The following is a 24,914-nucleotide window of genomic DNA, read 5'->3' as shown; positions in this document are numbered from 1 at the left end:
GAATTTTGGGTTGGGTGAGTGTTCCTTATCACTTGAGGCTGCAGTTCTGTGCATGCTTCTCTGTTTGAAAAAGTCCCATTGAAAACTTTGGGACTTGCTTCTGAGTAAACAATCATATGATTGCACTACAAATATCTTTACTGGTTGTGTAAATAATAAACAGCTTTAACAGTCATGATTATATAAATATTTTTCATACCATGTCCCGATAAGTATTTGATTTCACACTGTGGTTGTATATTATTACTTCCTCTACATTTTAAGTGTGCCCTTCTTCCTTTGGTGTTCATGGTTCCCCTCTGTTGTGTTGGCTATTAAACCGAGGAAGCAGAGGTTAAATTTCCACAAGTGAGCTACGTGGATTAGAAGCGAAAGTTGGCAGAGCTCGAGCCATCTTCAAGGACACGTTGCTATGCAACCTAGGCTCGGGCAGCTGGCCTTATCTATATAGAGGGCCAGCAGACACTTGCAGAGTGTGGGGGTCGAGGAGTTTGTACAGAGAGAGAGCTTGTGATATATTCTATTGTCAGTAAAGTGACTCTTAAAGCTTATTACTTGTCTGGCTCATTGCTTCAACTGGCATCTAGCCTGTCACTATACTGTTCTGCATCCTGGGCATCTGCTTGCGCCAGATACAACATCCAACATGTTGTTTTCATCCTGAAGGGCAGATTAGGCTGAAAGATGGTGAGTAGCCCATGGTCACTCAGTAAACTTTATAGCACATTGCCATTTAAAAAAATTAATTAAAACGATTTACATGCAGGCAAATTTTATTAAGTAGATCCACACAATACATTTAAAGCACATTCAACTAGCATTTAAAGCACACACCTTCCTCTAAAGAATCCTGGGAAGTGTAGCTTCCCTCTCACAGTTATTGTTCCCAGTACCCTTAACAAACTACAATTCCCATGATTCTGTGGTTGGATCCATGTGCTTCAAATGGGTGTTGAATGTGCTTTAAATGAATGGTGTGGATCTGCCCTAGGTAGGCTGTGCATTCTTTAGTGAATTGAAAAGAACAATTTTAAAAGATACTTTATTAAACAGGGAAAGGGCTGTAGCTCATTGGCAGGGCATATGCTTTGCATGCAAAGGTCCAAAATTCAATTTCTGGAAAAGACTATTACCTGGAATCCTAGACTAGCCAATGCTAGTCCATGTCATCAGTACTGAGTTAGATGGTATCAAATGGCCTGAGTCGATATAAGTTAGATTCCTTTGTTCCTAAAAGAGGAAAGAGACCCAAGGGCCACAGTGACTCCAAAAATTATTTATGTATTTTATTTACAACATTTATATATGCTTTATTTTAAAAACTTTCAAAGTGGTTTACAGAAGGAATTAAAACAATGAAATTATTGTCAAAAACAGTTAAAGACAGGTATTTAAAAACATTCAAAATAATAAAACCAACAATGAGTTAAAAAACAGATAAAAACACAATACCTTTTACCTACCTTTAGGCTTGCCTCAAGAAAAATGTTTTTAGCAGGTGCTAAAAAGAGTACAATGAAGGTGTTTGCATAATGTCAATAGGCAGGAAGTTCCAAAGTGTAGGTGCCTCCACACTGACGGACTGATTTCTTACAAGAGCAGAGCAAGTACTATGTGGCACCCATAGCATAGAAAGCACACCTTGAACTTGGCCTCTTAGCAAATCGGCAACCAGTGCAGAGGTATGTGATGATAGGGTCTCACTCTTGTCAGCAATCATGCCAAAGCGTTGCAGCCCCCAAATCAGGTTGTGCTGCATGGGGATTCTGTGACCTTGGCTCACTGGCTGCCAGGATTTTTTTAGTTTTTGTTTTTGTTTAGGAATCCTGACTGGTTGTGGGATGCTGAGGTATCTGCCTTACTCATAGGAATTTTGTTGTGGTTGGTATGGTATTGCATTTAGAAAATTATCACTGTCTTTTGTTTTTCTTTTTCTGTTTGCATTTCTTTCACCTTTAACCTCACTTCCTTACATCCATAGAAGCAACAACAGTGGTTCCATGTGCTCGGCTCAACCCTCTTAAACCCACTGATGATGCACCTTGTTGGTTGCATGACAGTTTGTTTTTTGCCCAATAGTGGTAAAAGAGAATTCACATGCTGCAATTGTTGTTGTTGCAAAGCTAGGTAGACCAAACCATGTGTGTTTCTGTCTCAATTATTATTCATTGGAATTCGGTTGGCCGTCAAAGTGAGTTTATAGCAGCCCACAAGATAGACAGAAAATGGCAGGGAATTGTCTTACTCTTACTCCCTTCTCAAACCTCTTTCTGAAGTGAAGGGTCAAATATGTAAAGAAATTAGGAGCAGCCATGTTAAAATGTAGGGGCAGGGCATTCCAGGCAAGGGTTTGCCAACCCTACTTGGATATGGATATCTTTGCAGAGGATCCTTAGTCAAGCTTTACCAACAGCACAATCCAAACTATATCTACTGAGAAGTAAGTCCTGTTGAGTTCTATGGGGCTTGGTAAGTGTGTTTAGAATTTCAGCCTTCAGGAGCATCCATTTTTGTCCTGAGTGCTCCTATATAACATCTCCACAACACTAGGCTCCTTTTTTCTTACAATGGCCTTCTGGTGTCTGGGGTGGCCTGAGGGCACTTAAACCCTTCTTGCCAGAAGCAAGTAGACTTGATTAAATGTTCCCTACCCAGGCTCCATCTTTTAGATAATATTTCTGTCTTAATTTCCAATCAGATAAATGTTTTTGTTTGAATTGTATGCACCAAGCAACTGTGGTTGATGCTTAATGTATCATGCTTAATGACATCACTTGGGCCTACCCCTGATATCTCCGGGTTTGGGATGCTTCTGACCTGGCAACTCTAGTTCATACTTATCTGGGCAGGTTAGGACCTATTTCCCTACTCTGGTAGCATTTGAAGGCCAGAATTACATGGAATAGAGTGATCATGTAGTGACAAGTCATATCAGTGTCATTAGGTTGCCATGTGATAACCAGTGCTATGTAGGAACATGTCACAAGGAAGGGATTGTCATGATACCCAAAAAGAGCATGAGTTGACTCAGTGTTTTACTGAAGCAATTAAAAAAAATCATTTGTCTTTAGTTCTTAAATTCTTGTACTGTGTTAAGAATGAATTCTCTTATTTGTGTTGTTTGGATTATTATAGTTTAAGAAGATGAGATGTGAATTTGCAGTTAGAATAAGTAAGCCAGGTAGTTTTTACTTAACTATAGTTTCCCACTTCATTCAAACTGGGAACTGGCTAACAGGTTTGTTTATAGCTTTCCTAAATAATAAAGATTTGGAAAACAGCTTTGGAACAAGCCAAGATATTAAGTCAGCTCCAAACCATGGCTTAATATCTTAGCTTGTTCCAAAGCCATTAACCATGGTTTCCTTGTTTGAGTGTAACAGGAAGCTATAATGAATAGAAGACTTCTTGCTTGCTTTCTTGCTTGGTTTGCTCATGCAAAGGGGCTGCATGTTAGGCCAGAATGATTGTTCATATCTCAGTTGATTAAGGTAATATATAATCATTTGAACATGACTTTAAAAACTGGTTCAAATCTGAACCACTGACTTTAAAAGCTGGTTTACAGAAATACTACATTATACTATTTATTTAAAGCAGTAATGTCTAATTTCACATAGTTTTATGTAAATGACATTAGTGAAATATTTTATGTCATTTATAGGTAAGATTAATATTTTATTCATTCTAAAACTAGACAGCGTGAACATGCTTTAAACTATATTATATGTAATTTTCTTTGTAGGTGTTTACAAGAAAGAAGAAGCTCATTTGCTTTTGAAAGTCTATCAAATTAAAAATCCTAGGGAGGGTTTTGCAAGCAAATTTGAAAATGACAAGTGGGCGTTAGATGGCTACGTAAGTAAACATAGAAGAGGTTATGTGATTCAAATGCTGTCCCCAGTTAGTTGTATGTTTCTTCTCTCATACATTTTTACAACTGTGCTGGTATGTATTGTGAAATATATAAAACTCATCTGTAATCCCTTGATTCCATAAGAAAAATATTTTGCATGCATCTACCTTATTGCCTATATTATTGTCTTGTTCCCAAAGGTGAAAGCTAAGGTAGAAGATTTTACTGGGGCAACTTTCATACTGACTGTACGATGGAACAGAATATTTGTTTCTTTACATGGTTTTCTTACCATGTGACCCAATCTGAAGGCAGAAATTTCTTGTTCTTGTTTTTAGAAGTAATTAATTACAAGCTTCATGGAAGATTATTTTTGGAAATAAAACAAAAAATTACAGAACTACCATTTCATGGAGCTCATTAATAATGCATCAGTTGTTCTTCCTTATTAAGAAATGTTGTGTTATGGGTAAGATCCAGTAATCAAGGTGTGCTTTCCCAATCATTGTAAACATTTCTGGTCCCCAGTTGCCAACCAGATATATATATCGGAGAAAGAAAGACGACAAAATGAGAGAGCTTTCACTCCACAGGTTAGAACAGACACATCCATCTACACATTTGTAAAATGAGGGAGCAAAGTGAGAAAAGGGCTTTCTCATTGTGCCTGCCTCCCTTTTACCTATCTCATTCCCTCTGTCCTCCTCTGTGGAAGGAAACACGTGTAGTTCCTCCTTCTCTCTCTTTTCCCAAAACTGGGATACTAAGAGAAAGTGAATGGCAATGGGTAGAAAAGTGTTTCCTGATGGGCTGCACTGGGGACCCATCACCTCGTACTGTATGCAAAACTATCCATGCATGTCTCCATGTATGTACATGAGATACATGTGCTATACAGGGCCACTGTAAGAAAAATTGGAATGTCTGTGCCCAAGGAGCTTAAAGTCAAAATGTTGACAGTGGAGAAAGACAGTTAATGAAGAGGAGTGAAAAAATTGTGCGGATTGCAAGGATGAATGTGAACAAATGGAATATATATACCTAGGCTTCCTTTCAGTTGGGGATGAAGTCTGGATGCCAACCTTTACACAGGAAAGTGAAATTGCCTTTTGTTTGATTGAAGCATTTAAATACCTTCGTGCAGAGGTGGGGAACCTTTTCAGCCTTAAGGCCTCATTACATCAGTGGAAAGTCTTGGAGGATGCATTCCAGCAGTGGGGCAAGGCCCAAAATTGGGTGGATCCATATTATACACATAGGAACACACAACATACAAACACTTGGCCCACATGTGCACACACAGAGGATTACACACACGTAACACACAGAGGCGCATACTTAGCAAGGCTAGATGACTGACTCACTGTGTGGGTTGGAAAAGCTTTTGAAAATGTGTACAATGTATTGCCAAAAAAAGGCACATTTATTTAAATGGATCCTTTTTCACAGTATGATTTTTAGACTCTGGAAGAGTCTGGAAGCTGAATCCAGATCAGGACTCTGGTGTGGTAGACAGAGAGGCTTTAATCCTTTTCTCCCACTGTGCTCCCAAACCAGATCGGGTGCCCCATGCCTTACATTTCACTGCCAAAAAAGGATCCATTCATTTAATAGATTCTCTTTTGGCACTGTAAACTGCACATGAAGGGAAACCGATCCAAATTCGGACTCCTTTTTACTCCTGCACCAGGGTCCCGATCCAGTTGTGCCACAGGCACAAAGAGGCAAGGGTGAGAAAACCATGAATGACAAGAAACAGCATGTGGGTGAGAAATGGGCACAACTTTGATTACAGTTCATTGGGGTTTGACATGGCATAGGGCAAGGATCGATCCATCAGGCAGCCTGACTGGTGGCCCAGTGTTCCGCCCAGCCTGCTTTCTGGGATACTGATAGGAGTTGTCAGTGTGAGGTTTCCGCACACTGAGGCTTCCCATAGCAAACTGGGTGTGTGGCATCCAGCCTCCTCAGCCACCCAAGACCCCTTAGAGGGATCTCCTCAAAATCAAAGGACAGTTCAATGTGATCCTGATTAGGGCCCCAGCACCTGCAGTTTTGTGTGTTTCTCGTCTGTCCACAACCAGCATAAAAGTCAAAGAGAAGGAAGGAGGTCTAAAGAGCGGGAGACAGAGGGGGCTGGACAGGATGCCCATGGGAGCAGCATCTGGCTTGTAGTCTAGAGGTTCGCTTTCTTAGTGGCTGCAGCATTCCTTTCAAGTACTTCAGAATTCTTAATACAGGCATTCCCCCTCTTAACGTTGCTTCACTTAACGTTGCCTCGCTATAACGTACATGCTCCATACGTCCCCATACCCCGCTTAACGTTCGCGCGCTTCGCAATAACGTACACTGTATTGGCATGACGCCGCTGCCATCTAGTGGTGTTTGCGTGCAGTACAAGTGAAGACAATTGCTTCACTTAAAGTTTATTTTCGCTTAAAGTATACTCTCCGGTCCCATTGCGAACGTTAAAGTGGGGTATGCCTGTATACCAAACACTCCAGAGACTAGGGGCTCATCCAAACGGAGCGAGATAATCCAGGTTTTCCATATCCGCTCTGTCATCCGAGAGTCCTCACTTGCCCCTTTTCCCGCTCCTTTCCTGCTCTTTCCCATATGCAAAGATAATTGCATTTTCCGCTGTTCTGCCAAAGTAGATTTAACCGCGCAAAAACACGCTTTTGCGCGCGACATCATCAGGATGACTGACAAATAATGAGAACACAAAGTGGTCATGTCACACATTATACAGTCGTCTGGATGAGCCCTAGGTCTTTATCATCATGGATAGATTTTATGAGTTGTTTTATTCTGTTTTAAGTGCCATAACTGTAAACTACACTTTTGGCTTATTAAAGATACCGTGCTATTTTAACTATTCTAATAATTTTGTTTCATTAGTATATCAATCATCATGAAATGCAAAAAAAAATTGGTTACCTTGCCTACTTTTGATTTGTTTATTGGTTTCAGGTTTCTTGATACCCTTTTTTTTGTTCTAGGTGTCATCGGGGCTTGACAGAGGTGTCTTCACTTATCAAGGTGACATACATGGAAAAGATTTTGGAAGATTTATGCTCCAAAGACAAAGTAAGAATGCATTTATAACCCAGTATATTGTATATTACTTTATCACAATTTGCTTTAGACTTACTTTATCCCAGTTGAGACATTCTCTGACATAAAGTTAAAAGACAGGTTTTATAAAGTTATTTTTAGACATAGCGTAGTTTTAGACAGACAAGCTATTACTAATTCAAAATTTTCAAAATGCTACAGACTCTAAATGTGATGATCAAAGAGCTGCTTATTTGTCAATGCTTACCTTTTCAAAACTTATGCAAGCTTTTACGGCCCTTTGTTTCCAAACAATGCCAACAACTTTGATTGACAGTAGATACTCCTGGACTCCTCTGTATATGTGGAGCCCTGGAGATCAAAGACCTGCCTCCATACTTGCTGTTTTGTCCATTGTATTCAGAATCTCAATCTAAAGTTCTGGGTTTCATTTTATCTTTCCTGCTTTTTAACTCTGTACCAAAGAAGATTTTTCTCCTCTTGGCTGATACAGGCATTACTAAAACTCACATTTGGCTTTGGCAGCATAAAAAATTCAGTCGCCTGTTTGGGGGAGGCCTTGATTTAATATCTTTGCTAAATGCTCTGATTTTAGATTATAACCTATTTTAATTATATAAGTGATCAAATTCCCTGTTAATTTTATTTGTATTTAGATTTTTCATTTTATATATTATGTGTGTTGTAAATAGCTCTATGTTTTAACTCTATTAATTCTTTTGTTTGTATCTGCAATGACCTTTGGCCCAAGCAGTAATAATAATAAACCTAAAGCCTATATTACTGTTATTGAATACTGATAATCTCAAATCACTCTGCCAACCACTTGAAGTAAATAAAGCATATTTATTGTATTCAGTTACTGCCATAAAATTTACAAATCACCTCAATTAGTTTAAATGTGTCATTAAATGTCTAATTCCACTATATCATGCTGCCATTTCATTTTTGATGCAACAGCAATGTAATAAGATAACTGCAGGATGCTTTATAAAGAACATCAATGCAAATGTTTATGGGGTATGGGTATGCAATTATGTTGATTATAACAATGTTTTAAATGGCTTTTACAGCTTATTAAAGCATCAGTTTGATGATGGACTACATTCTGTGCAATTTAAATGAGTTAGGTAGCCTTGAGTTCTGTATGTCTTTGAAAATTAAGGAAAAAACCAACACACATTTTCAGTACTACTACGGGATATGTCAGCATTTATGGATCAGATTAAATTTGAATATTTTGAATCATTTTGTATCCTTCTCCAAAGGAGTTGGAGATGGAGATGATGATGATGATGACGATGACAACAGAATTTATGTAGACTGAGAAAAGTTTCCTGTAGGAACATAGCACTGGGCCATGAAGGCCAATAATCTGACAAAAGCAGCTTCATAACATTAATACAGGAAGATACAGCTCAGTACTCAGTCATAGATGTGTATATTTTATACATGTCTAGAATGTATTTTAAAAAATCCATGACATCCACCTTCCCTTTCTATAAACACAAAAAATAGTAAGTGATGCAAGTGCTTGGTTTGCTGGCCATGCTTCTGTTGGACTACCTATATGTATTTATTCTTGTGTCCCTAAAACATTATTCTTTTTTCCCTCCACTCATTTTATTTCCAGGTCCTTTAAGTGTGGACACAGATCATCTGAATCACTACTATGGTACAAACAGCAGTTCTGTTGCAGCTGCAATCCTGGTACCTTTCTTTGCTCTAATATTATCAGGGTTCGCATTTTACCTCTACAAACACAGGTACGCTAGATCTAATCTCCTGTGACATATTTAATTAAAACTTTTGGCTGCTGGTGAATTTGAAAAGAACACTTAAAAATAAACATTCCACTCTAAAATGACTAGATACAATTTGACAGTCCACACAGCAAGACAACAAGTGACAACAAGATGACTTCTACTGGAAAGTGGTTGCAAATATAAATAAATACATGGCCACTGTTTCTAGACAAAAAGTCTTAAAAACTGAGGTTAGCCTAGATCAGGGATGGCTAACCTATGCCCCCCTAGATGTTGTTGGACTGCAAATCCAATAGCGTCTGATCATTGTTCCTGTTGGCTGTGGCTGATTGGACTTGAAGTCCAATAGCTGTAGTAGGAATGGGGGAGAAATTCAGTTCTGTTCGTGCTTAAAGGTGAATGTACCTAATTTGCACTTACCACTCCTTTAAATTTGCACTTCTCCAAATTTTGCAGTGCAGCTCTTCATCCAAGTAATGTGTACAAAAATGCATAGACTAGGGTAAAGTGTGCATAAAATGCATATACAGGCATACTCCGCTTAACGTCGCTTCACTTAACATAGCCTCACTATAACGTACATGCTCCATACGTCCCCATACCCCGCTTAACATTCGCGCGCTTCGCAATAACGTACACTTTATTGGCATGACGCCGCTGCCATCTAGTGGTGATTGCATGCAGTACAAGTGAAGACAGTTGCTTCACTTAAAGTTTATTTTCGCTTAAAGTATACTCTCCAGTCCCACTGCGAATGTTAAAGCGGGGTATGCCTGTATTAGTGAAAATAATGAACATAAATGCATTATATTGGGGGAAATTACTTTGTAAAATTCTGTATCAGGAAAATTGCATACAAATATGTGTATATTAGGAGAAATTTGCATTAAAATGCTGATGAATTTTAAGGATTTTTTTTATAGCAAACTGATGTGGAAATATGGAGACCTGAATTTAAGACTAGGGAAAAGGATGGGAAACTGAAAGAAACCGAAATTGAGAGATTCACCCAACTCTAATCTGGGGCCAGAGATTTACCACCCCTGGCTTAGATCATATCAGATGAAATATTCCTAACACATGAACAATGCAATCCTTTCCCTGTCTACTCAGAAATAAGTCCTATTGAGTTCAATGAGACTTATTCCCAGGTACAGGATTACAGCCTAAGGTTTATTAAACAGAGTGGGCATGATTCAGCCAAAATGTAGCACTTTCAGGGTAGAGATTTAAACAAACAAACAAAAATTATCTTTAAATTTCTGGGACTTGAAAGGATTGCTGCATTGTGCCTTAAATGAACTCCCCCCCCGTGCCTTATGAGTATTTGTTATAAAAGCTTAGAATCCATAGAAAAATGGCTCATAATGAGCCTACTAGAACACGCTGAGTGAGTTTGTGGAAGCTGCTGCTAGAGTTGCCATAGCATCTCCTAACACATCAGAACAAACCTATCTTTTTTTACAGATATTGTTTTAAGAATGCCATGTGTATGTACATTTGAAAACAAGAAATGAAAAGTACAAGATATGACAAATCCTGAATGCCCTTCATTGAAACTCCAGACCCCATTAAGAGGCAAATAACATCAGCCAGAAGGGCCTTTTTTGTGCCTTTGAGCTACAGAAAACTAAGAATGTGCCAACCAGTTTTGATTCAGGTGCCCCAATCCATAGGAGAAAACATGCATGCAATTGAGTACTATATGTGTGAGATCCCAGACTGCAAATCCTGATCCAGGAGCCAGGGCTGCATGTGTGTCAGACTGGTACAACTGCAGATATGTTCACTATCACTCTATATTATGTATAGCTCCAGCTCCTGGGGTGGGCTTTTTTGCTCAAGCACATGTGTTTGGCCCCTGTCTCCAGCTTCTGCTCTTATCCAGAACCCCCAAAGCCTTTTGTCTGCCTAGTAAACGTCGCAAGACATCACCCTAAGAGTCGGAAACGACTCGCACTATAAGTGCAGGGACACCTTTACCTTTAAACTTTGTTAGGCTGCAACTGTATACATGCTTATCTGGGAGAGTAAGTTCCATTTATCTCAAAGGGGCTTACTTATAAGTAGACATGCATAGGACTGCACGTTTGAAAATCTGAGGTCTAAATAATCTTCACTATTTTTTTCTGACATTTGCTTTGATGGAATATTTATATTTAATGTTATGCTGAAGAATACTAGATTAATTCAATTCAGGCTCCTAACATTGAATAAAACATGGTGAGAGTTTTGGGGGATTATAATTTGGGTTATATATTTAAATATATGCATTAGAAAGTTGGCACTAAATTAAAATTAGTATAGGAGAGTCTATAACAGTATTGTTTTAATCTCTTCCATGTTTAATAAAGGAAAAATCTTTCATAGAAAAAAACCTGAATAGCTTTAAAATGGAATGTTCTCTGTTTTTTGTCCAAGCATTGGACATTAAGATACACACACACACAGGCTCACCTCCAAAATAAAATATTTTCACATTTGCTTTTATTTGTCTATATTCTGCAATATGTTTGACAATCTGTGGTCATAGTTACATGATGGTATCAGTCTGATGGCTTGTTCATTTATTTTATATATTACTTGTGAGACCTTCATCACAGGCTTTAGTGCTGTCTAATATAGCCATAGCAGGAATTCAGAATAATATTTTCAGTTTTGCTCAACTGCAACTGGACCTCAAAGACAGAGAATATCTTAACAAAAACTGAGGGCATAACAAAATGGTTTCAGTACCTGTGATGGTACCTGAAGGAAAAGAGTCTTCAAACCAGTAAATGTTACAGATTAAACCATGGTCATATATTCTTAGAGCATGCATTCTCTGTCTTACTAAGACCTATATGATCCCCTTGCATGATGGCAGCAATCACGTGGAACCCTGACTGAAGCTAGTGACTGTGGTGAAATACTCTGTGGGTATCCAATATGCACACACAGCTTTGTGCAAGTAGGGGGTGTCATAACCTCATCTCTAAAACCACTCGTGGCCTCAGATCCAGTATCTCCCAAGCAACAGCAGAAATGGCTTCTGCTTAACATGGGGGGAAGACCAAACCTTTCTTCCAATTGCAGCCCCCCCATATCTTGTGGGGTGACACCAGATGGGAAGGGGCTTTGGAGCAATTGTGGGGAGCTGCTCCTGGAATGCTTAAAAGCAAGGCATGAGCAGAGCAGCCAATCTGCCCATTTGGATCCTGTCCATGGAACACTCCCTGATGCTGAAAGGCACAGGGAGTCCCCTGCTTGTACTGAGATCCGTGTATTCATCTGTCCCCATGACCACACCAGAGCCATTTGATTGGGGTTAACATACCTGGTAATTGGATGAAGGACAGCAGTCAGGCTGCTAGAATTGTAAGTGATATTGAAAACAATTTCTATTATATACATCATTGGCATTGCTGTATATTGGTTAACGAAAGGAACTACAGTAAATCCTGCTGCTAAAATTCAAAAATATCACAACTGCTTGTAGCTCCTGAAATCAATTTTTAAAATGTCCAAAATGGGAATAATATTGAAATTATTTATTGTCATTTAGCAGGCTCTTAAGTACTGGAATGAAAACATTCAGAACCTACCAGAAAGTAATTCCCATCTGTTACATTTTTGGCAACATCTACTAATACATTGCTTGAAGTGTTTATTTCACTAAAGTTGGGATTAATTAAATCTAGTAAAGAAATGAGAGTATTTCTGTCCTACAGTTTGCAGGCTGAGTGGTAGAGTATACTAAAATGAATAGATATTTTCTGTATTACTAGTAGAAAATGTTATGAATGGCAGTGATAATGAGCTTTCATCTTTTCCCTGCCACAGCATTTGCATCTGTTTTCTTCACAAGAAACAAGATGCATAAATTGTCAAGCTGGTGACAGCATTTTCAAAGAGAAATGACTACCTATAGCAAGCTTGCATTGTTTTGCCTCTTTGTAATAGCGTAGAATGCCAAATTACATGCTGCATCCTGTTACTCTTTCATCCCTGTCTCTCCATTATATATATATGTATCACACACACAGAGAGAGAGAGGGGGGTTCCTTTTAGTGATATTGCATGCCACTGGGAGCAGTAGAAAGGAAGCCATCCCATGATCTGTCTTTATTTCTTTAGATCATTTCTATGCCACCCTCCAATAAAACCTCTCAGGCTGCATACAGTAAAATGACAGAAACAATCAAAATAATAAACAACAAGATAAAAGAGCAGAGATGGCATTAAAACAATATCCTAGAGATTCATCAGAACAGATAAAACTATAATCAAAACCAGACTATACTACATGCCTGAATAAGGTGCTGAAATAAGATCAAAGTTGGTGTCAGGCCAGGCCCCCCCCTCCCCTGGGGAGAACATTCTATCCCATGGCAAGAATGTATACTCATCTCACTGAAAATGATGGGGGAGAGCATGGAACAGGGCCGTTCCAGTCTAGGGATAGATGTGCCAATTTCACATGAACTCAATCATAGGTCCATCCTAGGGATGGGGTTCACATCACATCCTCAACTAGCTGTCCAGTGTAGCTTTTCTCTATTGTCAGGGGTCTGTTGACATCAACTCCAGGAAATAGAGTTTTAGACCCTTCGGAGGTCCACTGTGAATTGTTTGCAAGGCACTTTGAGGGTAAAGTTGCTCTCCTCCATAGCAGTCTTGATGCCCCATCTGCATCTACTGTAGGCCTCAGTGAGGTGTCCAGTGCAATATCTGCTGCAACCTCTTGAGAACAGTTTCATTTGATGTGGCCTGATGACGTAAAGGTGCTTGTGTTGATGCGGCCAGCAACGTGTCCTCTTGACTCTTGCCCTTCTTGGCTTATAAAAGCTTGCTGTGGGGATTTGACCAAGTGGATCCAGGGTGTGGTCAACACATCATTGCGGGAGGGAGTGGTTCCAGCTGCCTTGAAAGAGGCAGTGATCTGACCACTCATGAAAAAGCCCACCCTGGACCCATTGGTTTGTGACAACTACCGACCAGTTGCAAATACCCCCTTCTTAGGGAAGGTGATTGAGAGGGTTGTGGTGCAGCATTTGCAGGTACTCTTGGATGAAACAGATTATCTTGACCCATCCCAGTATGGGTTCAGGCCTGGTTATGGGACTGAATCGGCCTTGGTCACGCTGATGGATGACCTTTATTGGGAGAAGGACAGGGGGAGTGTGACCCTATTATTCTTACTTGATCTCTCAGCAGCTTTTGATACCATTGACCATGGTATCCTTCTGTGCCGACTTGGTGAGATGGGTATTGGAGGCACTGGTTTACAGTGGTTCTGAACCTATCTCCAGGGTCTTTCTCAGAGAATAGCATTGGGTGACTGTCTTTCGGCCCCCTGGCAGTTGTGCTGTGGGGTACCGCAGGATACCATCTTGTCCCCGATGCTGTTTAACTTCTATATAAAGCCCTTGGGAGCGGTCATCAGGAGAGTTGGGGCAAGGTTTCAGCAGTATGCTGACGATACCCAGCTCTATTTCTCCATAATATCTGAATCAGGAGAGGCCGTGCAAGTCCTTGACTGCTGCCTGGACTCAGTGGTGGGCTGGATGAGGGCCAATAAACTGAGTCTGAATCCTAGGAAGATGGAGGCACTGTGGGTTGATGGTTCCCAAGTTCGGATAATTGGTCAGTTGCCTGCTTTGGATGGGGTCATACTCCCTCTGAAAGAGCAGGTTTGTAGTCTGGGGGTGCTCCTGGATCCATCTTTGTCACTAGAGGCCCAGGTGACCTCCGTGGCTAGGAGTGTCTTTTACCAGCTTCAGCTGGTAAGACAGCTGTGGCCATTTCTGGACTGGGATAGCCTGGCCACTATTGTCCATGCACTGGTAACGTCCAGACTGGATTACTGTAATGTGAGGCTACCCATGAGGCTGCTCCAGAAGACTGGACTCACTGGGGCAGGGTACTGCTAACATGTCACCCCGCTGCTGAAAGAATTGCACTGGCTGTCCATTTGCTACCAGGCTAAGTTCAAGGTTCTAGTTTAGGTGTACAAAGCCCAATACAGCTTGGGACCAGGATATGTGAAAGACTGTCTTATCCCTTATATACCCAGTTGATCACTGCGCTCTGCAGGTGAGGGCATCTTATCAGGAGGTCCGTTCCGCACAACATAGGAAACGGACGTTTAGTGTGGTGGCACCTACTGTGTGGAATTCCCTCCCCTTAAATATTAGACAGGCACCATCTCTGTTATCTTTTCGGCACCCATTGAAGACTTTCCTTTTTCAACAAGCCTTTTAAGTTGAGTCCTATCCCAGTCTGCATCTGTGTTGGAATTGCTTTTTAATATGTTCTTAAACTTCTTTTAAAAATGTTTTTAATCTTAGAAGATGTTTTGATAGCTTTTTTTAAGTAACGTTTTTGAAGATGTTTTGTCTTAATGTGTTTTAAAGTTTGTTTTTATGATGTTTTAATGTTTTTGGTGCTTTTGTTTGCCTCCCTGGGCTCCTTCTGGGAGGAAGGATGGGATATAAATCAAATAATAATAATAATAATAATAATATAATATAATAATAATAATAATAAAACAGCCACATTTTTGAAACAATAAGAGAACTTAAACACAGCCATCCTTCAGATTTTACACTTATCTGAATTTTGCAGTACACTTCTCCAACCATTTTTTTAAAAAAAAAAATGCATCTATTAGGCGGAAATGTACATAAAATGCATTACTATTAAGAGAAACTTCTTCCAAAAATGTTCACATCAGTAAAAACTGCATAGAAAAATGTGTTTAGCAGCAGAAAATTGCACCAAAGTGCTGAAAAATTTTCATGAGGATTTTTTAAAAATAAATTGCAAATTGCTGCAGAACTAAAATTAAGATTGGAAAAATGAGAAACTGAGAGAACCGAAACTGACAGATCTTTTCATCCCTAGTCTGTCTCATGCCATTTTATTTTTTTTCAAAAAAATAAATGAAAATGTTGTTTAAATTGCTTGTATTTTGTATATATTCATCCCCTAAAATACACATTTTGCATTCCTTTTCTGTATTTCTCCCTAAAATATGACTTATTTGTACACATTTTCCTTAAAAATAGCATTTTTGTCCTGGAATATCATTGCAAAATTTGAATGTGTGTGATGACATTGATAGCTATGTTCCAATTCACATATAAGTCTGAGAAAGGCGAGTTAGGTGGGTTTGCTTTAAAATGTGGACGCATTTCTCCATCCCTACTCATGACCTGTGCTTTTTAACTGGTTCATAAGTAATCTAGATTTAGGGGTGAGCAGTGAAGTGGCCAACTTTGCTGATGATACTAAATTGTTCATGGTAGTTGAAACAAAAAGGGATTATGAAGAGCTTCAGAATGAACTCTCCAAACAGAGTGAATGGGTAGTAAAATGGAAAATGCAATTCAATGTAAACAAGTGTAAAGTTATGCATATTGGAGCAAAAACCCTTAATTTCACATATACACTCATGGGGTCTGAACTGGCAGTGACCGAGCAGGAACGAAACTTTGGGGTCATAGTAAATAGTTGAATGAAGATGTCAACTCAGAGTGTGTCAGCTGTAAAAACAGCAACTTCCATGCTAGGGATCATTAGGAAAGGTATGAAAAATAAAACTGCCAATATCATAATGCCATTATAAAAAGCTGTGGTATGGCTGCATTTGAAATACTATGTACAGTTCTGGTTGCCTCACCTCAAAAACGATTCACTAATAGGCAAAAAAAATTGCAGTTTAACAACGTACCTATAGCCAACAGTATTTCTATCAATCTTTAAAAAGCAGAGAAATTGGGCAGCTATAGTGAATGCACCAGGGGAGCAGAAGACCTGACCTCCTCTCTGAGATATTGTACTGCCCTACAAATTTATCAAAAAGCAAACATTTTCAACTTTTAAACTGCAGAAGATGAAGGTCAGAGTATGGGGCAAGGTCAGTAATAGGATTACAAGTACTCTGTGAACATGGCTGATTTTTAATGAATTTCAACAGATTATGAGAACTCTGACAGAAAAAAGTCCAAAAGGGGTCTCATTTTTTCCTTTCTGTTTTTACACTTTGAACTCTCGATTCCCTCTGATTGTTTTGTGTATCACCATGAAAATTTAGTGTTGTTAAGCAAGCATTTCAGAGTTCAGGACTATAAGTTTTGTAAGGTTTTGTTTTGAAATGAGCTTATGAAAAGCATCAGAACAGCCTGGGGGGGTATGTTCAATTTAACATTGCGAAATGCAAAAAATCCATGCTGACTATAGTATACAGCCACTCTTGTAGCTGTATAATATTGTACAGCTGGAAAAGGTTCAGAAAAGAACAAGCAAGATAATCAGGAGGATGGAGTGACTCCCCAATGAGGAAAGGTTGCAGCATTTGGACTTTTTAGTTTAGAGTCCGAAGCAACATGATAGAAGTGTATAATATTATGAATGGCACGCAGAAGTGGATAGAGAAAAGTTTTTCTTCCTTTCTCATGACACAAGAACTTATGGACATCCAATGAAGATGAATGTTAGGAGATCAGGACAGACAAAAGATTTTTTCACACAGTGCATAGTTACGGCTTTAAAAGAGGATTAAACAAATGCATGGCATATAAGGCTATCTTTATCCTGGCCATGATGTCTATGCTCTGCCTCCATGGGATATGCTTCTGAATACTAGTTTCTGGGAACTGCTGGTGGGGAGAATAGTTTTGCACTCAGGTCCTGCTTGCAGGCTTCCCACGGGCAACTGTAAGAACAGGATGCTAGACAAGATTAACCTTTGTCCTCATTCAGCAGGCTCTTCTATGCTCTTATGACAACTACAATGTTTATAAATGGGTACATGTCCTTCTGGTGCACAATTGCCAGGTCCCAAGCAGTTCTCCTTTTGTTGGGAGAGACAGTACCAGTCAGATGAAAAAAGACCCACAGAACTGACCTAAAACAAAGTGCCCAGTGATATGGGAAGCAACTCTCATGCCATTTGGATACATGTGAAACAGGCTTATTGGTTTCAGTTCTTTTGTTGCTACTTGATAACTGATTAATTCCATGTTTTCTGGGTTCCCTAGTGAGGCAGGCTGCCAATGTAACTATTTAAATGGCATGCACTTCTAGCAGCTAATTGTGTCCAACATGCTAAGATCATTACTTTGGTTGTGCCGTATGATTTACAATGACTGAAACTCAGATTTTTATCCTTTTCTTTCCCCACCTCCAGAACAAGACCAAAAGTACAGTACAATGGTTATGCTGGACATGAAAACAGCAATGGACAAGCATCATTTGAAAATCCTATGTATGATACAAACTTAAAACCCACAGAGGCAAAAGCTGTGAGGTTTGACACAACTCTGAACACAGTTTGTACAGTGGTATAGCATTCAGTGCCCAGTTTGACTGATTCATAGCCATACCTCTGATGGACAAGCAGTAATTCCTTTGGTGCCATATACCGGTTCCCCTTCTTCTCTTGGTTTCGCTGCTGTAATCTCTAACATCTATTGGTATAGACACAGCAAGGCTTTCCAGTGAAATGTCAAGTCTTCTGGGGAGTCAAGACCAAGCTAATTTCTTCATCTCAAAGGTGGATTTGAATACCTGGCTGCATTTGCTCCAAATAAGGCACACTTAGAAGGAAGACTGCCGAGTCATATCCATCTGTCATATTTAAATGCCTCAGACTTTCACATTTGTATGTGGCTGGATGCCTTTCAATGCAATCTTCTGGGCACTTGGATCACTCCGTTGGGAACTCTGACAAAAATAGCACCATAAATTATCCCCAGGAATAAGAACATTCAGAAGGAGATTTAAGCAAAGAAGAAGTGTTTTGGAAGGAGAAGACAATACAATCTTCCTTGGGGGCTGCACACATCTACAAAATGCTTTACCATTAAAATCTTGTTAACAACCCTACAGTATATCTCAGATATCCATACATAAGGCATTCTACAAACTTCCCAGTCAGCTGTTGTATTGCAAAATGTTAATGCACAATCTTTGCACTAGTGTGGTATGAATGATTGAGTAAGATACTGGTTAAAAACAAAAACCAATATACAGGGTTTATACACACTCTCCATTGTATATAAGCATATGCTCATCTATTTTTATTTTTTTTTGTCCTGTGAAACATTCCATGATAATTTTATCTAGTGCTCCTATTACTCAGCAACCCCCTTACCTAGTCCTGGTAGAGCAATTTGTGATCATGAAAATACTATGTTTGGGTTTTTTTCCTATGTAGACACCAGTTATAAATCAACCAGATGAGGGTGGGGGAAAGCCCAAGTTTACAAATGTTCATTCCTAATGCTGGTTTTCTTTTCTTTCTGACATCATTTTTTTCCTCAGCATCACACTCTGTAAAAGCAGGGGAGTCGGGCAGTTACTGCTGCTTGCCATGTACAAAATGTGAATAGTAATTTATTTTAGATAGTTCATAAAGCCCGTGGGCCCTTGTGCTCACAATACAGTCTTCCCTTTTTCAATAGTTTCCCATCTTTTTTTTTCATGTGAAGTTACATTGTTTTCCAGTGTTACATAGAACTTACAAATGTGTTACAGTAGAGTATGGAAAATTCCAGGCACATCCAACACAGCAACTTTCTGCTGCAACCATTACTCTTTCCCATCGTGTGTGTCTGTGTGTGAATTTATTTGTTTGCTACATTTTTAACCAATACTGCTTAATGCTTTTGTAATCCCACAGCTTGACAGAGCAAGTTTGAGATTTAGAAATACTCTTCAGAGTACTGCAGCAAGGATAGCTGCTCCCTTGGCAAAACAAAAATAGGAAATGACAAAACTCATAGACAGGTTGTTGAATCGTACAAGCCTTTTACATAGACTACTAATTCATGGGTGGCCAGCTGGCAGCATGGGTGCCACAAGTGGTACAGGCAGAAGGAATCTGTAGTACTGCTGTAGAAAGTAAAGAAAACCATCGGCACAGCTGTGGCATATTGAGGCCTGTGCTGTTGCCTATTCCTCAGCTCAGTAGACTAGGGTAAAAGCCAAGCATAGGGGGCTACATATGTACCGTGCACTAGAGTGGCACCGTCTTAAGTCTGAACTTCACTTATGTGGGAACTCTCATACCTATACTAATTGAATCTAATTAACTGTGTTACATTTCAAAAATTATATTCAGTTTCATCCTGCAGTCTTGTGGACAGACATGCGATAATGTGCAGCTATAGTACACATACTTGTGCACAAGATTGCAATTTTAGGGAATATTGTTTTTGTACCATTATAGCATGATTCAGCAAAACTTTCCAGTGGTGTATTTCGGTTGGCTTCAGTCAGAGTCAATAACATTGTACGCAACTAAACATTTAAAAAGATACAGAAAGATTTCTCTTTGGATTCTGACACCCAAACATTCTCCAAGTCAGGTCAGCATAGGCCAGATTCCAAATAACTGGATTACTAGTTCCACATGCCAAAGGGATCTTTGGGGTTGTGTTTCAGCCCCATGGGTCAAATGTCAAACAACTTTTGAAATAGAAGAGGCTTTTAAAAACCTAATATGGGCAATTTTCTTTCTTTCTTTTGTTCAAAAGAAAACAGAACAATATTGGGTAAGCCCAAGTCCTTGGGGTAGCTAAAGTAGTTCTTTGCTTCCTACACATGATGAACCCCAATTCTATATGTGTTCCCTATGGGACATTCTATTGACTAAACACCAAAATCAAGCATTATTAGAAAAGATAAGTTTAAGTTAAATAGCAAGAAAAAGTTTGCAGGCTAATCTTTGATCAAAGTAGAAAACCTTACATAGTTTTTGATGGACTATACCAGCAATACCAATATGTTTAGCTGTTCTTCATGTAATTAGTTTTTTAAAAAATCTTTGTTTAATATTATAAACCTTGGAGATGTCTGGACATTTTTGCTTTGCTTTAGATGCAGACAACTTTTTATTATCCCATATGCGTTTACAATTTGATATATCCAACAGATGTTTGCATTCTCTGGAAAGACTACAGTGATCAGATAAAAATGTCTCCATTTCCTGAAGCATTGCTTCCAATGTAGCTTGCACTGTATACAACAGAAAGAGAAACTTCGTATTGCTGCCTCTGGAGTCACTTTATTGATGGCAGAAGTAACCAAAGTCATTCAGGAAAAAAATACAAAGTATGAGAGGGAAAATGGATTTTTTATATATTATAGTGTTATCAGCATATGTCCTGATTGAGAGATCCATGTGCAGTTAAATGGGGTATGTGGGGGGAGCTTAGTTCATCTCAGTGGACTTAGCTGCTCATGGAAAAGGAGCAAGGGCATAGGTTGGCTTCATCCATTGAAACGAATTGGGAGAGTGCTTCAGGCAAAGGAGCTCCATGCATTATCCAGAAGAATTCAGTAGATCAGGATAGTAGTCTTTTACATTTCCATCTTTGGGATCTTGAAGCTGAAAATCCTAACTTCTTTATACTAGTGAAGTATAAGTGAACAAGAATAAGGCTGTTCATAGCAGAATAATAAACCATCAACTTTTTTACTTAACGGAAACAAAACAACCATTTCACTCTGGTATGCTCAAATCTTTAGTTGGTGCTTAATTTATTATCTGCAGTCTCACTGATTTCAGTGGAATTGCAGAACCAAACATTGTTTTACTCACACGGCATATCTAGAGATATAACCCTGCCTAATGAAATATGCCTGTGTGAGTGTATGTGTGTGTATGTTTTTCTTTGTCACCTCTGTGCCTACCTCTTGAAGGTTGTCTGTTCCCTTTGTTTTTGTTACAATTGCATTGCACTGAGCAGGTTAGATCTTCCATTTATTCTGCTACTTTTCTGGCTCCATACTTGTCCAGACACACATTTGATGCACCACCCTAACAGCCCCAATCCTCAAAGTGCCACCCAAAGTCCATTCGCTTGAGAGTAGGGCTTCAATTGCGGAGTGACCTGAATAGCAGAACTGAGGCCCATTGTAGTATGGTCATGCCAAAGGCAGTCCTGAAATCTTCTCTGTGATGTATTTACTGTTAACTCTTCCCCAAAAAGTTTCAGACTGATTATGATAAAGCAAAGTAAACATGATCTAAGAAAGAACAATCAAAAACAGGTAATGTGCTTCAAAGCTGTTTAAATCTGCTGCTTGTATCACCCATCTTGCCTTTCTCCAGGCTAGCTGCAATAATTTTTTTTCTTCTGTAATATATTTTGTAAACAAACAAAAGCTGTTATTAAAGAAGGGGGGAGGGGGGAAAGCTGGCATTGCAATCAAATCAATCTAATTTTCATTCCCAGTACTCCATTCTGTCATTTCACGACATGCTGCTGTGACATGAACTAGGTGCAAAAGAACTTTTTTGTACAGAGATATATTTTTTATGAAAAATTTGTAAAATTATTAAATATGCTGTACTTTTTGATTAATGTAGGTAAATTGTTAAAAAAAACTGTTTTTACAATACAAAAGGAAAAAAATCCTGTAATTTTTCCCAATAATGTAAAATGCACCATCTTTAGCTGAATTTTCAGTTCAGAACCTATTACACATGTATTAATATTAAAGTGGCCTGTTTAAAATCTATAATTTTTTTGGCAAAAGAAGTGTAAAAGATTGTAATATAGCCTGTGCAATGCCACTTATCTTGAAAGCAAATTCAGAACTCTAATTAAATATTTAATTTTAGATTTCCAGATAACTGTGTAGCAGTCTACTATTCTTACAGACTTGTTTTCTTTGCCTGAAATTGAAGAATTTCTACTAACCAAGTTTAAAAGATACTTGAGTAAATATAGGGTAATACTGACATCAAAGCTAACTGTCCAAAGGCATGTCTCCTTTTATTTCTGAGGAAATCTATTTGCAGCCACAGTTGGGAAATGAAGAGGAGAGACAAGATGAAGTATGGGTAAAACAAGGGCCACATTTATTTAGATAAAGCCAATTTAGTGGTTTGAATATGCAAAATGATCTTCAAAGATAAAGTGCTGGACAGAACTCTTAAACAATCAGGCGAGGACACCCTGCCATGGGAAGAGGGATGGTCCAACCCCAGTCTCCTTCCCCGGGCTCCAGCCTCACCGAGTGGTTAGGGAGGCCTTTCTGCTCCACCCCCTCCCAGGTCCTCATGACTCTGAATGAGTGTCACAAGTTAGCCTCAAAGGTGAAACTTATCCTGCCAACAGACCTTGCCAACCTGGCAGGCAAGCCTCAGCTCCCATCTTTCATCTTAAAGGGTGCCTAAGGGTGCTGACCAAGCCCTACCCTGTGAAATTCCAGCACATATCCACCAAATGTGACCAAATTAACCTATTTCCAGTTACTTGGCAAGGGCAACAAATCAGCTGAATCCAAATTAAACAAATTAGCCGAATCCAGAGAAGCTAATCAGCCCAATTGGAAGAACAGTACAGGGTAGGCAAAAAAACTTGTCAGCAAAAAAAGGGCAACAAGCTAAAAATTCCTACCAGGCTCCACATGGCAACAAGTAACATTTATACTGCCCTGAAGGAGGGAGGGTGGGCACCATGCAAGGCTGGAAAGAAGCCAAGGGACAGCAGAGCAGGGCTAAAATAGCTTCCCTGCCTTGCTCCAGCATGATGCAGCATGCACGGTGACACAAAGGTAGGGGGTTTGAATCCAAGCCAGGACTTCCCCTGATGTGGCTGCAAAGGTCCTCCGGGTCTGTCAGCAAGGCAGGAATTCCATAAAGTGTTCTTTATCTCTTGATGCTTTTGAACACAAAATCTGAGGAGTGTTGTCATGCCTCCATCAGATAAGTCCTCAGAGGAGGATGAGGAGCAGTGGATGGGCACAGCAGACCCAGGAGCAGGAACAAGTAGAATCACCCAAGATACAGCTCCAGACCTCCCACTGCTGGAAGATGTTCAGAACACAGCTGGAGCCCCTCAGTCAGACTCAGGGAGTAAACAGGAGGCCCCTCTGCCCCCTGCAGAGCGAAGACATCTGCAAGTAGCAGATGTTCTGGTGGTTTAAGGCTACAACCTCCTGGGAGTCCGAGGGATGATTACTATCACCTGAACCAATGAGGGGAGTTTAAAAGGCAGTGAGAGGCCTTTTGCCCTCCACTGGAAACAATGTCAGACACCAGCATCAGACCCTTGCCAGCCGTGCCAGACCCTGTCAAATCTAGAAACCTGGATTGCTTTATTGGAATATTGAACCCTTGACTTGCTACTGACCTTGTTTTTGGAAGATGAACTGGTATGTTGAGCTTAAAACCCTAGACCTCTCCTTGCTTACCCTCATTATCCTCAAGCCTTGACTGAGTTACAATCCAGCTCCAGCCTGACCAGCTGCTAGCTTACTGTTTTACAGTGCCATTAATCACCTTGATGCAGTCAGCAAAGACTGACAAGTGTCTTGATATACTCACTATTTCTTCTTTCTCTTTTTAACAACTTTTGCACTTCTGAGATTCCTGGTTTGTTTCCTGGAAAATCCATGTGCAATGTAAATGTACTCAAAGCATGCAGAATTTTTCTGGACACTTCCAGACTGCCACTATTTTGCAGTTGGGATTCAATCACATTCTGGCAAATTCAGGTTGCACAATTAAAATGGAATTAGTGCTGTAACACAACAGCCCCCCCCTGGACTTTTTGCAGTAAGAAAGTTAATGGGAAAATGCACTAGAAAGTGTGAGATAATAATTGCTTGACACAACATCATATAACCTCCCCACAATGAATGACCGCTTAATAAACAGCCAATACAGCCTAATCTTCCTGCAAACTTTGTGCAAAAAAGAAAATGATGAATTCACAATAAACAGGTCATCTAGAAGCAGCCTCTAATTGTGCTGCATGTTGCATTCTATTCTGTTGGCATTGTCTTGACATCCATAATTTTTGAATGGGAGAAGAAACAAAGTTGGATGTTCAAGCACAAGGACACATGCATAGATTATCCAGGAAAATGCCAGCTAGAGGCTAAAAAATTGTTTATCTCTCACATCAACATTTCTCACATTGCCAATGTATGACCCAATCCAACTTCAGGACGAGATAAAACATCTAAGTGCACATAAATATAACTTTTTAGGCCCAAAGCATTTTAATTAAAAACTTTGGAGAGGAAGGGATATAACAAAACCAGTCTGTTTTTCCAAGTACTCTATTGCAAAGTGACTAGTTGCACTTGTGCAAAAGAATTCATATCAAAATTAAGGAAAGGGCAAACTAGTTTGGGTTGAACCTGTTCACACTGAACTGTTACATTGTTTTGACAGGATTTTCTGTAAAATAGAGATAGAGATATCTTTG

General features: G+C 39.4%; 1 protein-coding gene across 1 annotated transcript in view; it reads left to right on the top strand.

Moving 5' to 3' along the window:
- CSMD1 (CUB and Sushi multiple domains 1) overlaps positions 1 to 22,278 on the top strand; it is a 1,745,606-nt gene extending 1,723,328 nt beyond the window's left edge. The window contains exons 67-70 of the mRNA XM_061622907.1: positions 3,746 to 3,858; positions 6,859 to 6,946; positions 8,568 to 8,700; positions 17,873 to 22,278. Of these exons, the coding sequence (XP_061478891.1) occupies positions 3,746 to 3,858; positions 6,859 to 6,946; positions 8,568 to 8,700; positions 17,873 to 18,032 (494 nt within the window). The 3' untranslated portion in view covers positions 18,033 to 22,278. The remainder of the gene's footprint in view (positions 1 to 3,745; positions 3,859 to 6,858; positions 6,947 to 8,567; positions 8,701 to 17,872) is intronic.
- The last annotated feature ends 2,636 nt before the right edge of the window (positions 22,279 to 24,914 follow it).

The sequence above is a fragment of the Rhineura floridana genome, chromosome 4 (assembly GCF_030035675.1).
Source record: "Rhineura floridana isolate rRhiFlo1 chromosome 4, rRhiFlo1.hap2, whole genome shotgun sequence".
NCBI lineage: Eukaryota > Metazoa > Chordata > Lepidosauria > Squamata > Rhineuridae > Rhineura > Rhineura floridana.
The sequence above is the reverse complement of the archived record's forward strand: the minus strand, read 5'-3'. Positions and strand labels throughout refer to the sequence as shown.